The sequence below is a fragment of the Hypanus sabinus genome, chromosome 15 (assembly GCF_030144855.1).
Source record: "Hypanus sabinus isolate sHypSab1 chromosome 15, sHypSab1.hap1, whole genome shotgun sequence".
Taxonomy (NCBI): Eukaryota; Metazoa; Chordata; class Chondrichthyes; order Myliobatiformes; family Dasyatidae; genus Hypanus; species Hypanus sabinus.
In genome coordinates, this window is record NC_082720.1 from 48,788,352 (window position 1) to 48,807,468 (window position 19,117).

The following is a 19,117-nucleotide window of genomic DNA, read 5'->3' on the forward strand; positions in this document are numbered from 1 at the left end:
AGACGGGTAGTATATTACACGTAGACTCCCAAATCCTCTTCGGGAGAACAAAGCCTCGGCAGTGTAATCGAAACTAAATCAATACGCAAATCCGCTCACTTGCCAGATGGAAGTTAAATAACTTGTCTGTAGTTGTTACATGACTCCCAATTAACGATATTTCTAGTAAAGATAACAGGGAGAAAGTAATGAAAAATAATGCGTAAATTGTTGCAATAATCACACTGCCAGGATGAAACAAGTCAGATTGCTCGTAACACGAAACAAGCTAATATATTTAAAAGTTAAAACAAACACCTTGCAATGTGACTAATTTAATTAAGGATTAAATCTTATGAGGGAATGACATGAGATTAACTTCATTGTGGAAGATTCAATAAATGACTATTGGTGATAAAGTGCTAACAACAACCTTTTGAAATTCATTATATGGCCTTTCTTGTCTGCGATTGGTTGCGCTATCTGTTTACACATTTCTCGGTTCCGAACTGGTTAATTTACAACAAAAGTAATTTTCCTGACCGTTGGGCACCCCATATAAAAAGTGGAGCAGCTGCCTCGGAGCTCAATTCCACGCTCGGTCCTTTGAGTCCAGAAGAATAAATAAAAAGTACAGAATCCTAACGAGCGATGAAACTCGCTGAAATAATTGCTTGTTTGGTGTTTGTTACTCCCGCCGCATCATGGTAAGCTCGCCTTGCAACAAATTAACAACTTATTTCATTGTGTAGGGAAAAGTGTAGTGTTCAAATTAAACAGTCATAGCATTCTTGTTACAGGTCTGTAAACAACTTTTTGATGACTGGACCAAAGGTGAGTGATACTATTTTGAATTATTTTACGAATTAGAGCTTTAAAATCAGTTTAAACAATATGAACTATTTTTAAATGTTTTTTGTTCGTCGATTTTTAAGTTACTTTATTTATTGGATCTCGCACACTCGCAGATGCGGCAGCATTCCACTAATCACTGGAATTGCCAGTGATATTTTACGAGGTTGCAAGGACCTTTCATCGCGCCCCCTAACACTTTGATTTTTAGTTGGTAAAAGATTTCTACCCCCTCATTTTAAAAAAAACTAGTAGTAACTTTACCAACATGTTGAATGCTTTGGAACTTTTAAGTGCATAAAACTGAATGCAGTATGAATAGTAATTATGCCAGATGTGTTACCGCACCTGGCTCCGTAAAGGTTCACAAGTTGTGCGAAATCAATCGTTCGCCTTATTGGTGCCGATAAGGACCCAACCATTCGCCTAATTGGCCGTGGGCGAACTTTTCTTTCAGGCGTTCCTGACCTATTCCAGCAGTGTGGCTGCGGGAGCGGAATCCGGGATCGACGAATGTAAGCACCAGTTCGCTTGGGACCGCTGGAATTGTCCAGAGAGCGCACTGCAACTTTCGACGCACAACGGCCTTCGCAGTGGTAAGCACCTATCGTAAGCACCCAGTGTTTCTTTTAAAGTTGGTTATTTCCTCATTAATCCCCATTCTCTCATGTTGTTCTTTTATTAGCTACGAGAGAAACTTCTTTCGTGCATGCGATAAGTTCTGCAGGTGTCATGTACACCCTGACAAGAAACTGCAGTTTGGGGGACTTCGCCAACTGTGGTTGCGATGAATCGAGAAGCGGTCAGGCTGGTAGGTTGGCTATCCTTAATAAGGGATCTTTACATTGTTGTATGCCTGGAATGCATCCCGAAGTTTAAAATGTTTTAATGCTTATTTCTAATGCACTTTCGGCAAAAATTCTCATCCACTTCTGTATTGCTATCAATGCTGACATATCTGAATTTCTTTTAGGAGGACGGGGGTGGGTTTGGGGAGGATGCAGCGACAATATTGAATTTGGAGAACGGATTTCCAAACAATTTGTCGATGCCCTGGAGACGGGACAGGATTCCAGAGCCGCTATGAACCTCCACAATAACGAAGCGGGAAGAAGTGTAAGTATATGGACTACGCTAAAATTTTCTCATGTCACATTGTGACGCAAAGCAATAATCTGAGGTATATTCACATTCACTGCAACGTCTTGTTTTGAATCTCAACATCGCAGTCTTGGAAGTGATGGTTCGAAAACAATATTCAGGGGCGTGTACTCATTTACACTTCCCGGAGGGTTAGGGAAATTGTATGTCCTTTCTCTTGGCTAGAGATCGACTGGGACCATCAATAACAATCCGTACCCAGCGGGGTCTGGACCTTCGATAGGACAAGTGTCAGCCTCGATGCTGCTGCTGTACTTTCTACTTGCAGAGTAATGAAGAATGGTTGACATACTTTTTTCAGAGTAATGTGCGTCTGAGAAGCGGGAAAAATCGTCTCGTTCTCATTTTATGGATTGCACATGGTCACATTGTCTCAGTAACTGCACAGTCTAAAATACCGCTGCTTCCATCCCTCACCCCCCCCCCAAGGAATTTCCACTCCTTAACAGCCATCCTCTGTCGCTTTTTGTTATCTTTAAAAAGTCACGGTCTGGGCTTAGCAAGTTGCAACATTCTTTAGTATTGCTGCTAGACTCTCCAAAGGTGCCTGGAAGGGAGAGGCCATTTTTGACTTTCTGGTTTCCCTTGGAATTTTAATTCTCCGTTTTATCCATATTCCTTCAACACTAAAAGGCAAAACTTTCAGATGTTGGAAATCTGAATTTTTAAAGCATTAAATGATGGAAGCAGCGCATCCAACAGCGCTGCCATTCCGTTTCTGCCCCCTGACCCACAGAGCAGTTTTAATTTTTGTTCGGGTTAACTGGAGCCTAAAACCGGGGATCGTTAGTGGGTCTGGGTTTGTAATAAAGAGATGCGGGCGATTTGCATTGAGTACAGAGTTGTGTATTCAGTAAGAGTTCTGTCGTTTATTGGATCCATCAAGTGTTGATCTTGAATATAAATAACTGTAAAAGCTTGAAGTGGGATCCAGATTGTCTGTTATGAGGCAGACTGAATCAACAAATCGAGCAATTCTGTCCGTAACATCTCGCAAATCTGGATTTGGTTGTGATGGAAGCAAATAAATTATAACTAGACTACTAGCTGTGGGAATAAACACGAGATTCTGCCGATGCGGGAAATCTGATGGAGGCTCTCGGCCCGATGTTTATTCCCCTCTATTGATGCCACTTAACCTGAGTTCATCCAGCATTTTGTGTGTTGTCGGAATGTCACTATTTAGCCTACTGTGGGTATGAGTTACAGGAGAGTTTTAATTTATAATTTCGATGTTGATTCTGTAGGCTGTCAGAGAGACCATGAAGCGAACTTGCAAGTGTCACGGGGTGTCGGGGAGCTGCAGCATCCAGACATGCTGGCTCCAGTTGGCTAGCTTTCGAGACATCGGGAACTTCCTTAAGGTGAAACACGAACAAGCCGTTAAAATTGACTTAGAAAAGCGGCGTATGAAAGGCGGGAACAGTGCGGATAACCGTGCAGCGATTGCAGATGCATTCAGCGCGGTGCAACCGACCGAACTTGTCTACCTGGAGGACTCTCCAGATTATTGCGTCCGTAACGCCTCGCTGGGACTGCAGGGGACAGAAGGAAGAGAGTGCCTCCAAGCCAGCAAGAACCTCTCCCAGTGGGAGAGGAGGAGCTGCAGACGGCTATGTGGTGAGTGCGGCCTCAAGCCAGAGGAGAGGAAAACGGAAATAATCAGCAGTTGCAACTGCAAATTCCATTGGTGTTGCACAGTCAAATGCGACCAATGCAGGCAAATCGTGACCAAATATTATTGCTCTCTGCGAGAGAAAAATAGAGTTCATAACAACAACAACAAGCGTAAAAATCGGGCCCGAAGCTGGTGAGAGGCCTGCCCTGCTGGTTTTAAAAGACTTCACAATTTACAAGTCTATTCATTTTGTGAACTGAACAGACGAGATGAAAATAATTGAAATACAGATAAATTGTAATCCATTTGCGGATTGTAGTAAAATAACTTTTTTAGACACCAGATTTAGAATTTTTTTTTAAAACGGCTTTCGTTTTGTGAGAAACCTTCAAGATTGGGATTATTTAATTACGAGCGAGTAAATGTTGGGAATATTTCTTCTTGCTTAGTTGATAGTTCCATATTTGAATACTTGTGTTTGTATCGAGCAGTTTCTTTCAATGAAAGTAGGTATGACTGAAGGACAGCTTTCCTCTGCACGTTTTATGCACTTTTTTCCTGTAATACGTTTGCACTTGTTCAGCGACGTTCGCACTGTACCGGAAACTGCACGTGGACACTTAGAAAATCGAGAACGTGTGATAAATGGTGTACTGTAATGGACCTCGTTTGCGCTGATTTTTCACTGATCTGTTAGCTTGAGCACCCCCGACCACAGACTGCCATCAAAGAAACTGTCTCGTTTAAAAATGTTCAGTGCTGTAGTGTGCGTGCTTCCGGCTTTTAATGTTATAAGCCTCCAGTTTATTACCAAATAAATTTATTTCATTCAACTTGCCTAGATCCGTGACATTTGGTCAATGAACTTGGCCATCTTCTTAAGACACTTTTCTGAACAGATAAAGCAATTCTCAGGAACTTGCATCATTTAAGCGCCTCGAGACGCTGGATCGCATTTCGTGCATAGAGGAAGAGGTGTGATACTGGCGGAAAAAACCAAGTGCTTGGTCAGAGGGAGGTTCTAAGGAATCTCCTGTGACAGGGATTAAGGTGAAGGGGGAGATTTTGAAATCGGATGTGCCCAAGAGTGACTGCTTCAGGGCCAAAGTTTTTTTTTGTGTTTCTTCATCTGGAGATGGGGAAGTGAGTGAGAGAGTGGTGAGTCAAAGGAATGCTGCCGGACAAATCAGGGAAACGGGGTTTCAGAACTGGTTGTCCTGGTCACCTGTATCTCTCTGGATTTAATCTTTTTGACCCATGTTATCCTCGTGTTATTGCTGTGATGCGGATGCCATCAGGATTATTTATGACGTGGCCATTCGGTCTGTCAGGTCCATGCTATCCGTCCCATTATTCCATAACCCCATCGTTTCTCCATTAATAATAAGTACTTTATTGATCCCAAGTGGGAAGTTCTCTAGTTACAGCAGGAACATTTAAACACACACTTAGCAGTGTGCAGACTTGACTAATAATAAAGTACAGAACAATATAGACAATTTATCAATGTTCAGTAATAACTTACGAAATAAGACAGACTATGATGTGTGGTGTCCTGTAGCACAGAGATTAACTGTATCTAACAGTACAACACATCACAGGAACGGGCACTTCAGCCCACAATATAATTAAAACTGAAACCAAACCAATCTCTTCTGTCTACACAGTCTAGATCCCTCCATTCTTTGCACATTCATGTGCCTACGTCTATTGTATTTGCATCCATTTACCACCCCTGGCAGAGCAGTCCAGCCATTCACCACTCTGTATATTTAAAAAAACTAAACCTGCATATCTGATTTTGGACTTGCCCCCTTTCACTTTAGATTCACAATCTCTAGTATGAGACGTTGGGTGCTTAAGGGAAAGATATCAGCTGTCTATGCCTCTTAAACTTAAATTTTAATTGGGTTTCCCCTCAATTGCTACCTTGTTCCTAATCTCTCTACTTTGTGATATGATTCTCTGATTCCCAGTCTCTTGTCTAACTAGTTAAAATTTGGCTGTCTAGCACCTGCAAACCTCCCAGCCTAGATATTGGTTTCCCCACAGTTAAAGTGTAATCCTACCCCAGCACCAGCCTCACACTTATCTAATAGGTCTTTTTTCATACCTGCCCATCAGCTACCTCCTCCTCCTTGCTATCAATAAGGATCAACTTGTAGTAGCCAATTAATGTCCGAGTATGCCTTTTGGGATGTGGAAGGAAACCAACGCACTGAGAGGAAATGCACATGGTCTCATGGTGAAAGTATAAGCCCTTGCACAGATGATGCCTAAGCTCAGGAAGTCAAGTGTATGTTCTAATTACTTAAGTTGACGCGGGCCTTCTGTTGGCCATTGTCAACCATGGATGTTGTGTCACAACTGTTAGTGATATGCAAGTCAAGGCAGTAAATGGTGAGCAAGCTGTTGCCCATGCAGCGGGCTTTGCTGTAAGATCAGGTTGAAATGCTGGGTTGAGGACATCAGCACCTTCATTCCATTAGTAAGCTAAGGAAATTCAGTTTTGTCTTACCAAATTTTATAGATGCACCATAGATAGCATCCTGTCTGGATGCATCAAGCTTGGTGTGGCAACTGCTCTGCCCAATATCACAAGAAATTTAGAGGGTTGTGAATGGACTCCGGTCCATCATGCAAACTAGCTTTCCCTCTGTTGACTGTCTGTAATGCCTGCTGACACGGAAAAGCAAGCAACATAAAGACCTCTCCCTGCCTAGTCATTCTCTATTCACCCCCTCCCATTGGGCAGAAGATGCCAAAACTTGAGAACTACCACAGGGCTCAAGAACAGTTTGTACTCTGCTGTTACAAGACTCATAAACAGACCTGCTGTGTGATGTACATGAACACTTGCTCTCTCAGTGTACCTCATTGTGGCCCTTGCACTCGCACACCTCTTTTTCTTTAAATGTAACTCTTTTTCTGATATTGATTTTACTACCTTGATGTACCTATGTATGGAATTGAATGGTGTACAAACAGCTTTAACACTATGACAATAATAAAGCAATTTACCAGTTATATAAACAAGAAAATGGAAGGTTTACAGAGCAATTGGATCTTTAGTGCAACAAGAAAAGGACAGCATAAGATATTGGAGCATAATTAGGTCATTTGGCCGATTGTCTGCTCCACCATTAAATAATAGCAGTTTTTTCAAATCCATTATCCCACCTTTTTCCCATAAAACTTAACCCCCTTACCAATCAAGAACCTATCAATCTCTGCCTTAAATACACCCAATGACATGGCCTTAACAGCCCTCCATGGAAACAAATTCCATAGATTCACTACCCTCTGCTGAAGAAATCCTGCCTCGTCTCTTTTTTTAAAGGGATATGTCTTTATTCCAATATTTTCAGATCCCAGACTCTCCTACCAATAGAACCATCCTCTTCCTGCTAACTCTGCAGGCCTTTCAGTATCCAGTAAGTATTTGTGAGATGACATCCTTTGAACTCCATTGAAAAAAGGTCCAGAGATATCAAATACACCTCATTTGCCAGTATCCTTGTTTTTATGTTCTAGTCCTCTCGAAACAAATGCTAATTTGCATTTGCCTTCTTTACTACTGACTCAGCCTGCAAGTTAGCCAGGAGAGAAACCTGTAGTAGGACTCACAAGTCCTTTGCACTCTCATTTCCAAACTTCCTTCTTATTTAGAAAATATTATACATCTTTATTCTTCTTTGCACTGTATTCTATCTGCCAATTCTTTGCCCACTCCTTCTGCAAGTCCTTTTGCAAGATCCCCGCATCTACAATATTACATGTTCTTCCACCTGTCTTACATAATCTGCAAACGTGGCCACAATGCCATCAGTTTCTTCATCCAAATCATTAATATATAAAGTGAAATGTTGCAGTTCCAACACTGACTTCTGCAGTACTGAACCAATCACTGTACCCATCGTAAAAAGGACCCTTTTATTCCCACTTTCTGATTTACGCTAGTCAATCAATCTCCTATCCATGTAGATTCCTATTACACCATAGACTCTTGTTTAGCAGTCTCGTGACGCAACTTATCAGTCTTTCTGAAAATCCAAATAACCAGCATCCACTAACTTCCGTTTATCCACCCTGCTTGTTACTTCCTCAAAGAATTCCAATAAATTTCCCCTTAAGAAAGTTGAATAGCAAACTAATGAAAATTGTTTTTAAAAAGTGTTGGAAGTAAACTAGTTTGGTAATGTGATGCTTTAGTATATCTACTTGATCAGTAAGTTGATGCAAAGTGAACGTTTCTTTCATGGAAGTTTTGACTCTTCAGCAATGAGTCCTAACCAGATAGAATTATACAAGATACACACCAAAGTAAAGACTATTTTGTCCAACTAATCCTTTACAACATATACATATTCACTTAAGGCTCTTTCTATCATTCAGCATCTGTGACTAACAAGCAAGTTCTCTATTCCCTTCACCTCGTATACATGTCCAACTTTTCCTCAAATACTCACTTCAGCCACATTTTCATCACTCTTTAGATAAATAAGTTTTTCTCTTCAGAATTCTCCATTGCATTTCTTGGCGATGATCTTAAATTCCCACTATTAAAAATGCTGTCCCACCATCCATCTACCATACCTTACATAATTTTATAAGTCTCTATTGTGTCACTGATTAATTTTTAATCAAGGGAAAAGAGATCCACCCTGATATGTACACCTCACATCCCTGGTCTCAACCTTGTAGATATTCTCAACACCTTTTCAGGTCCTTAATTAACTTATTTTCAATTATATCCTTCCAGAAATAAACCATGACATTTGGTACTTTATTTTTATGACCTCAATGCAACTTTTAATTATCGGTGTAACTGTACTCTTCTGCAAGTTTATTAATTTCCTCCTCCTATAATTTAGACTATCAGCCCATAAGATATAGGAGCAGATCTAGGTCATTTCATTATGGCTGATTCATTTCCCTCTCAGCCTCAGTTTCCTGCCTTCTCCCTGTATCCCTTTATGCCCTGACGAACCAAGAAGCTATGTACCTCTGCCTTAAATGTACGCAATGACTTGCATAGATTTACCACTCTTTGGTTAAAGAAATTTCCCCTAATCTTCATTCTAAATGGATGTCCCTCTATTCTGATGCGGTGTCCTCTGGTCTTAGACTTCCACAGCACAGGAAACATCGTCTTCAAATCTAATCTTTTGAGGCCTTTCAACATTTGATAGGTTTCAATGGGATCCCCTTTCATTCTTCTGAATTCCAATGAGTGCAGGCCCAGAGCCATCAAACGCTCCTCATATGTTAAACCTTCAAACACTGGAATCATTTTCATAAACCTCATTTGAACCCTCACAATACTCCAAATGAGGCCTCACTAGCACCTTATAAAGCCCTTAATTATAAGAGTGAAATGTTGCAGTCCCAATTCTAACATTCTAACCCCCTCGAAATGAATGCTCACATTGAATTTGCCTTCCTTACCACCAACTCAACCTGCAAATTATAAGCGAATCCTGCATAATGACCTCCAAGTTCCTTTGCACTTCAGGTTTTTGAATTTTTTCGCCATTTAGAAAATAGTCTATGGTTTTATATTTTTCTACCAAAGTGCATGACCAAACACTTACCCATGCTATTTCTTTGCCCATTCTCCTAATCTGTCTAAATCCTTCTGTAACCTCTCTACTTCCTTACCTGCTCCTCCACCTGTCTTCATCTAGTCCACAAACTTGGCCACAAAGCTATTAAGTTCTTCATCCAGATCATTGACATACAATGTAAAAAGAAGCGGTCTCAACACAGACCCCTGTGGAACACCACTAGTCACTAGCAGCCCAACCAGAAAAGGCTCCCTTTATTCCCACTTTTTGCCTCCTGCCAATCAGCCAATGCTCTATCCATACTAGTATCTTTCCTGTAATACCATGGGTTCTTAATTTGGTAAGCAGCCTCATGTGTGGCACCTTGTTAAAGGCCTTCTGAAAATCTATGTATACAACATCCACTGATTCTCCTTTGTCTACCCTGCTTGGTATTTCTTCAAAGATTTCCAACAGAATTGTCAGGCAAGATTTTCCCTTGGGGGAACGGCTGAATGTGGCCTAAGTTATCATGTGCCTCCAAGTGTTCCGAAATCACACTATACCTGCCCATCTCTTCCCTCTGGTGCTCTTCCCCTTTCACTTTCTTCCATGCTCTTCTATCCTCTCCTATCAGATCACCCTTCTCCAGCCCTTTATTTCTTTCACCAATCAACTTCCCAGCTCTTTACTTTGTCCCTCCTCTTCTCTCAGTTGCACCTATTACCTACCATCTTGTATTTCTTCCTCCCCTCCCCCCACTTCTTGCTCTGACTTCATTTTTTTTACCGGTACTGATGAAGGGTCTTGGCCGGAAATATCGACTGTACTCTTTTCCATAGATGCCTGATGCGTTCTTCTAGCATTTTGTGTGTGTTGCTTGGATTTCCGGCATCTACAGATCTTCTCTTGTTTATGTATCCTTGTACATTAATCTCCCACCTAGAATATTCTTTCAACCCCAATTCAGTGATGCCCACAATGTCATTCATGCCAATATTTAACTGTTCTACCTTAGTCCATGTACTGTGTGCATTCAGATATAAAACCTTCAATCCTGCATTCATCACCCTTTTCAATTGTCCCCCTTTTATATTGCAACTCATCCCATTGACTGCAATTTTGCTCTGTCATCAGCCTCTCCTTGCTAACAGCCTGACTATACACTGCCTATGTTTATAATCCAACTACCCCATCCTCAGCCCATTTACTCTGGTTCCACTTCCCCTGCCAAATTAATTAAAACCCTGCTGAACAGCTTTAGCAAACCTGCCCAAAAGGATATCAGTCCCCTTTGGGTTCATGTGCAACACATCCCTTTTGTACAGGTCATACCCCAGAAGAGATCCCAGTGATCCAGAAACATGAATCCTTGCCCATGCATTTATCTGGCAAATCATCCTATTCTTACCCTCACCAGTGCATGGCACAGGCAGCAATCTGTTGAATTCTTCCTAATTCTTCCCTCCAACTTCCCTCTAAGTTGGTACCTCTTTTGAAAATGGTATGTCCAATACTGCAGAATTCCGAGTAGTGAAGTTTCAGCTGAGATAATAGACTAAATCTCGAGTGGAACTTTGAACCTATAACCCCTGGTTCAGACAAGACTGTGATCAGTAAGACAAAGCTAACGCAAGCTACAGAATCTATGATACCAGCTCAGCAGATCAAACTAGTGGTGTATGCAGGAGTAGTTTGGTACAAAACAGCAATAGATTACCATCTCAGACATTACTATAATTATTGTGTTTGTGTGAACACTGCAGACTGGGAGATAACTCTCTTCTGATAATTGTGTTTTCTGGGCTGCTCTCCTTGAAGGGACAAAATTTGATGAACTGATGTGTAGTTCAGCTCTATTGGATTTCATCATATTATGAAAATCTCAGCTTTAATTAATGCTTCCTCCTCAAACACAATTTAAATGTATCTGCTGCTGGTATCTGTGATGGTTATACTGATTGTAATGTGATCATCTAGATTTATCTGTCACCTGATACCATTATTAGGAGATGGAAACCAGAGGTCCATGAGCCAGTAATCTTTGGAGAATCAGAGATGGAGAAGGTCAGTAGCTTTAAATTCCTGGGTGTCACTGTCTCAGAGGACCTGTCATGGACACATCATATAAATATAATTGCAAAGAAAGCATAACAGCACCTCTGCTTCCTCAGGAGTCTGTGGAAATTTGGCATGACATCAAAAACCTTAGCAAACTTCTATAGATGCACGGTGGTTTGTGCTAACTGGCTGCATTGCAGCCTGGTATGGGAACACCAATGCCTTTGAGTGGAAAATCCTACTAAAGGTAGTAGATACTTCACGGGTAAAGCTCTCCTGACCATTGAGCACATCTACCTGAAACATTGCTGTAGAAAAGCAGCCTCCATCATCAAAGATCCTCACCACCCAGGCTATGCTCTTTTCTAAGAGCTGCCATCAGGTAGAAGGTACATGTGCCTCAGGACTCACACCACCAGGTTCAAGAACAGTTACTGCCTCTCAGCCATCAGGCTCTTGAACAAAAAGGGATAACTACACTCATTTAAGGACTCTTTTATCTTGTTATTTCTTGCTCATAATTTATATCTACATTGGCTCAGCTTATTGTCCATTGTTTACCGTTACTGTTCTATAGATTTGTGCCTGCAGAAAAAGAATCTCATGGTTGTATGTGGTGACATGTATGTAATTTGTTAATAAGTTTTACTTTGAACTTCGGATACCAATGTGATATCTGAAGTCTATGCACTCTTAACTATTACAAGAAATATAATACATTTGCTGAATAACATACTAACTGTACATGGAGTACTATGCACAGAAATACCTTAGTAGTGTTTTCTTAAGGTAATGATGCGATCTAAGCCACAGGGACTTGCATAGAAATTGAAACTAGCAGAGTAGAATAATTAAGTTCCATTTTATCTGGGGGTTGAAAGTGTTGCATGCCTTCATTCAAAAATCATCTGAACTCTGTCAAAAGCAAGAGCCATGCCAGGGTAAATAACTACATTGACTGAGCTCTCTTCATCCAATAAAGATAGTTGGTTCATGTAAAGACACACGTAAAACTGTGCTTGTTGGTAAGCTACTGTACTATGGAAATATGATTAACCCTAATATGTAAGTTCTACTGATGTTCAAAAAAATTAACACCACCATGGAACAGATACCTGATTTTAATGAGTGCGTATGTAAGGAAGTCTTGCTGCAATTGTTTAAGGCTTCGGTAATACTGCACTCAAAGTAGTGGGTATATTTTCATTTCCATACCGAAGGAAAGATATACAGACAGGACCAGAATTTCCACAGATTGATTCATGGGGTAAATAAGTAACCCTATTAGAAGACACTGAATAGAATGGGGCAGAATTGTATGTAGTTTAAAAGAATCAGAGGTGATTTCCTTGACATATAACATGCAGAGAAGCCAATTTTACTGGAAGATGGAGAGTATAGGACAAATAGATATAACCTTAGGATTGTTAGCTCGGCCACTTTCCATGGAGATGAAAAATGTCTTTACTCATAACAGTGAATTTTTGGAATTCTTTACTCCAGAGACCTGAGGTTGCTCAATTACTAGCATATTCATGATTGACATTAAAACAAGCATTCTAAAAATAATCAGGTGGCTAATTCACCTGTGGGGAGAGAGTTCAAAGTTCAAAGTAAATTGGTGTTTTATCAAAACATGTGTTACAGGACACTACGCCATGATTCATTTTCTTGCAGACATTCACAGTAGAATGACCTATCATCAAATGTTTACTCCTCTGTTTCTGTCTCTCAGATGCTGCCTGACCAACTGGTTATTTCTGACATTTTCTGTGGTATTTCAAATTACCTGCATATGTTTTTTTTTGCTTTTCAGTATTCAAGGCTAAGATGTTAAGATTTTTTGGCACTTTGAAAAGCAACAGATATGATGATCCAGTCAGGAAACTGGACCTCAACAATGACCCATGGTCCTAATGAATGGTGAATTTGGCCCGAGTTCTAAATATTTTGCACCTTTTTCTTGTATTCCTGTATTTCTATATAGAATTTAACTCATAATAAAGCCAGTGCTCTTGGCATGACTTAATAACAACTACCATAGTTCACATTCATGCACACTGAATTCTTTAAGCAAGTTAAACCTCAGCCTGTCATGACTATTTTTCCAGGGAACTACTATAGCTCTAGTACTTTCAATTAATGCCCATCCTATAAAGTACTGAAGTAACTTCAATAATTTTGTTGTCTGACCATTTATAACTCCACAATTCATCCAAGCCTACCCCAATGTATGTTTTATCTACTGCTGCAATATTTCTCTATATCTTTGTTACTTAAAGATATGACATTTCCAATCCTGATCTCCATTATTCTACTTTCCATGAATTTGGAAATATCCCCAACTCTGAGCTTGTGCTCTGATTCATGTCAAGTCCTGTACACCCATTTTTTTTGTACTTGCTGGTGTTCCAACTAGGCAGCATTTTCATTCTGAAATCATTTGTTTTCAAATTTGTCTATACCCTTGGCCTTTCCTCTCCTCTCAATGGTACATGTTCCTTAAATTTTGACCTCTTGAACATCCCTCAGTTATCCATATTTAAAATTTTGCCTCTTAGCAGAAGTAATGGCTATAAAATTTTCTGAGCTATAAATACATAAGGTCTTCCTTTCATTAAGGAGAAGCTTAGAATATACTAAAATTCTTGTTATTTCCATATGTTTTAATTTAGTCTTATAATCTTTTGCTATGGAGCTTTTAAGTTTTGAGGTAACTGTTGTGTCAAGATATTTCTGATGCCACTGAATAAGCTGAGTAATTTTTGGTGTTAATAACCGTAACCTCAGTAAATTTCATTTGTCTTGAGAGAAAAGCCCAAGATAGAGTTGATAAAAATGTAGAGGCATTTGGGACGCAAGAGAAAATAGCAAAATAGATCAAGATCATCCCTGTGGCAAGAAATGGAGAGTATGATTGATTGGCTTTCTTGTGATTGGAAGGCTGTTACCAGTGCGGTCCCATAAGAATTTTTTTGATCTGTCCTTCACTGTCCTTTTGTGTAGCTTTGATCATTGTCCTTTTTTGTTTAATATATTAAAGATTTTGGCTTATGTCTTGCAGCTGTAATAAATAAATTTGAAGACGATATAGAAATTATTCATGTGGGTTCAGGAAAGAAGGATGCAAGTAGTTTGGCCAGTTGGGCTAAAAATTGGTAAATAGAGTTTAATCCAGAAACTATGTACGGTATTGCAATGCAGCAAGGTGAGGGAATATACAATGAAGGGGAGGATATCAGCAAGGAAGATGAGAACATAATTACTGGTTCTTAATGGTAGCTGGACAGACTCAAGATCATGACATGGTAGCACAACACTTTAAAGTATAGGCAACTCAGGTTCAATTCCCACTGCTGCCTGTAAAGAGTTTGTACATTCTCCCAGCGACCATGTAGGTTTTCTCTGGGTGCTCCAGTTTCCTGCCACAGTCCAAAGATGTACTGTTTGGTAGGTTAATTGGTCATTGTAAATTGTTCTGTGAAGTTAGGATCAAATTAGGGGATTGCTGGGCAGCTTGGCTCGAAGGGCCGTAGGGCCTTTTCCGCACTGTATCTCAACAACAAAATGAGATGATTTCAAAAGCACATGGAATGGTTCCCCTAGTTAGAACATAAGAGTAGGAAGTCTGTACTGAAATGGTAAACAATGCTTGTTAGTCCTCTGCTTGAGCACTGGAAACAATATTACAGAAAATATTTTATTACCCTGGAAAGGGGACAGAAGAGATTTGCAAGGATGTCGGCAAAAATAGAAAACCTTAACTAAAAGCAAAATAGTTTAAAATAGTAGATATATTAATTAGAGGGAAAGTGCTGGAACTGATTGCTCGAAAGGGTGATAAGAAAGAAACCAATACTATTTGGCTGAGTGCTCAACGAACTATGAAATACAGGACTGTTACCGTTACTCATTCATGGAAAGGTAGAATTAGATTCAGTAGCTCTTTCTTTGATCAATACAATTCAATGTTATTGTCCCCCTAAAATGATATATATTCTATGATTCTATTAGGTTTGCGTGAACCTGTTAATAAATGTTTGTTGGTCTTAGAATCCAGCTTGAGGAAAACTAATCAATTGTGATCAATTCTATAATTCAATGGCTAAACTGAAAAAGAATAATGAAAGAAAATACTGAACATCTTGGATACGTGGGCATATTCTTTGGGAAGCAGTGAGTCCATTTGATAATTCAGTAGCCATACAACCATAACAGCATGGAAACAGGCCATCTCGGCCCTTCTAGTCCATGCCAAACGCTAACTCTCACTTAGTCCCACCAACCTGCACTCAGCCCATAACCCTCCATTCCTTTCCTGTCCATATACCTATCCAATTTTACTTTAAATGACAATTTTGTACCTGCCTCTCCCACTTCTACTGGAACCTTGTTCCACACATGAACGTGAATGAATGTGCCAAATCCAACAGCAATGTAGCAGATTAGTCCACAAATAACTAAATCTAACTAAATGCATTCAGCTTCAGTGGGCCTATTGCTAATGCATAATTTGAACAAAATTGTCAAAAATTTATGCAATTTCAATTCATTACATAAATAATTTCATTTTCAAAACTGCAACCTGGCTTTGGAAGTAGTGTGTGAAAAAATGAATCAAAATCAGGTTTTTATCACTGGTATATATCGTAAAATTTGTTAACTTAGCAGCAGCAGTGCAATGCAATACATGATAATATAGAAAGATAAATGAGCAAGTCAATATATAGTAAGTAGATATGTATATTAAATAGTTAAATTAAAAATAGTGCAAAGACAGAATAAAAGTGAGGTAGTGCTCATGGGTTCAATGTCCATTTAGGAATCAGATAGCAGAGGGGAAGAAGCTGTTCCTGAATCACTGAGTGTGTGCCTTCAGGCTTTTCCACCTCCTTCCTGACAGTAACACTGAGAAGAGGGCATTCCTGGGTGATGGGGGTCAATAATGGACACCGCCCTTCTGAGGCACTGCTCCTTGAAGATGTCTTGGATACTATGGAGGCTCATACCCAAGATGAAGCTGACTAATTTTACAACTTTCTGTAGCTTAGAAGCATAAAAAACTTACAGCACAATACAGGCCCTTTGGCCCACAATGCTGTGCTGAACATTTACTTAGAAATTACCTAGGGTTACCCATAGCCCTCTATATTTCTAAGCTCTATGTACCTATTTTTAAAGTGCAATCATGAACAATAGCCAGATCAGAAATGCTGATCAAGTCAACTAGTTCCCAAAGAGAAGTCTGATAGGCCGGTCAGATGGTTCACTGCTGCTCAGTAATATAACATAAAAAAAATCATATGTACAATTAAGAAACATTAAAAAATAGTAGAAATACTGGAGTCATGATGATCATGATGAAGTCTGCTGGAGAGAAACAATTATATACATGCTGTCCTCCATAGTTCAGAGAGATTGAAGGATAAGGTTACAGGGTGACAAAACGTGACAGGAGCACTTGGATCTAAAATCTAATCCCTACCAGGAGAAAACAGCACCTGATCTTTCCGCACTGTTTTCCAGTAGTTTAAGGACTAAGTCCAGCTGGAACATAACACACAAGTGCTCTTGAAAGTCAGGTATTAACCCTACCTGCAAACAACGAAGAATTGCCATCCTGATCCCCTTCATGACAGCTTATGAAGAAGCATGTGACTTCACTCCCAGAGATAATAGGTGTTTGTTCATTCGACTCTTGAAGGCTTGGACCCCATCGTCACAGATATTTCCAACCACAGCATCTGGAAGGCTGTTCCAAATTCTGATAGCACAATGAAGGAAGTTTCTTTCCATTGTGTAGGTTCTCACATCAGGCATAGGAACAGTATGAGCAGGCATAGATAAAGTTGATCGTGTGGTGCGCCATCTCTCATAAGTTGAAGGCAGCATGGCGTGAAGGTCTGCAGGGCTGTGGCTGGTGTGCATTTTGTATACACAGTAGTTGCAGCAACCTGTCATCTGTGGTGTAAGCTACTGATGGCTAGCTTCCACGAGCTGTGGCTTCATCTACACCTATCCAGGAGTCTCTTAAAAGACCATACCATATCTGCCCCTACCACCATTGTTGACAGCCCATTCCGCACACTCACCACCCTCTGCGTAAATAACTTATCCCGACATCTCCTCTGGTACCTATTTCCAATCACCTTAAAACTGTGCCCTCTCGTGTTAGCTTCTTTTGATTGAATTGAAGCAACCAAGTTTTTAGGACAACATGCCAACTTCAATTTAATGAATGCGTTCATTGTTCCTTTTACTGTTAATACAACCACAGACTGCAGACTTTCTATGGGTGAAGCCATGGAGATTCAGTTTTCCTGGTTTAATTGTCTTCCTAACAATCAGTTTTATTTAATTGACATATTTAGAGCTGAGGGTATTAGCATAGATCTTGCACTAAATATAAAAGTGGCTATTCTAAGCCTTCACTAATTGGCCAATGGCAAGCTGACAATTATAGTTACTTTAGAGTAGCTAGAGAATCTGAACATTGTTTAATTATGTTCCATGGACTTAAGGGTAATCTAAAATTTTAAAAAGTTGTCTCTTTTACCCCCAGGCTTCATACCTACTAGTTGTTGACAGGAATAAGGATTATCAATCACAGAAAACAACAAATGGCACATTCCCTTTTATACAAGTGCCATGAGGGCTTTTCATATGTATCCCAATCAATTGGTCACACAGTATTCCACTTGACACAATTTTTAACCAAGTTTAACTTCAGCTGCTTCTTTTGAACTGAAACAAAGAGAATGTTTCCTTTGATTTGTAAAATCTCTTCCTTTAAATAACAATAACAAGAGGACATTAATCAACACTTTTGAGCAGGGTGTTAAACCTAACAGTTATACTTTTCCTCTGATACTGCAGTAATATTAGCTATTTTACTCAAATGTGGATCAAGACAAGGTGAAATGTTTTGAACAAATGTTACATTTAAATGTGCCAGAATGTAAATTATTTATTGTTCTGTTATACAGTGTATTAAAGTTGCTGTTTAGCAAAACATTGATTATAATACTGTGATTGTATGAATAGTATATGAAGGACCCTTGGGAAAGTTAGAACAGGGGAATTGAAGATTTAATCAACACACACACTGCTCCCCCAACTCTCACTGCTCCTCCAATTGAAGATTTAAGTTAGTCAATAATTTAGCCACAGATTCTTTTCTCTTTCAGTTAAATTCTGTTTAGATTGGTAACAAGGTCTCCTCCACAATCTCCATCAGCACAGGTGCTCTACAAGGCTGTTCTACGCATTTTACACTTATGACTTTACACAGCTCCAGTGCCATATTTAAGTTTGCTGATGACACCACTGCCGATCAAAGGTGGTGACAAATCAGCATAAAGGAGGGAGTTTGAAAATCTGACTGAGTAGTACCACAGCAACAACCTTTTACTCAATGTCTGCAAGACTAAGGAGATGATTATTGACTTCAGGAGGAGAAAACCAGAGGTCCGTGAGTCAGTCCCCTTCGGGAGATCAGAGGTGGAGAGGGTCAGCAGCTTTAAATTCTTCAATGTTGTAATTTCAAAGGACTGGTCCCGTGTCCAGCTTGTAAGTGCAATTACAATGAAAGGTCTTAGAAGTATGTGAAGATTTGGCATGATATCTACGACAAACTCCTGTAGATGTTTGGTAGAGTATATAGACTGGCTGCATTACAGCCTGGTATGGAAGCACCAATGTCCTTGAATGGTAAATCCTACAAAGAATGGTGGACATGGCCCAGTCCATCATGGGTACAATACCCCCTGCCACTGAGCACATCTACTCAGAGCGTTGTTGCGGGAAAACAGCATCTGTCATCAGGCACCCCTCTATCAACCTGGTCAAGCTCTCTCCTAGCTGCTATCATCAGAAGGAAGGTACAGGAGTTTCAGGACCC

General features: G+C 39.9%; 1 protein-coding gene across 1 annotated transcript; it reads left to right on the top strand.

Annotated features, from left to right (window-relative positions):
- Positions 1-772: 772 nt before the first annotated feature.
- On the top strand, positions 773-3,806 carry LOC132405221 (protein Wnt-8-like). Its single transcript, XM_059989910.1, has 5 exons — positions 773-813; positions 1,289-1,427; positions 1,517-1,642; positions 1,805-1,947; positions 3,240-3,806. Exons 1-5 carry the CDS (start codon positions 799-801, stop codon positions 3,804-3,806), a joined length of 990 nt encoding a protein of 329 aa, XP_059845893.1. The 5' UTR covers positions 773-798.
- Positions 3,807-19,117: the final 15,311 nt, after the last annotated feature.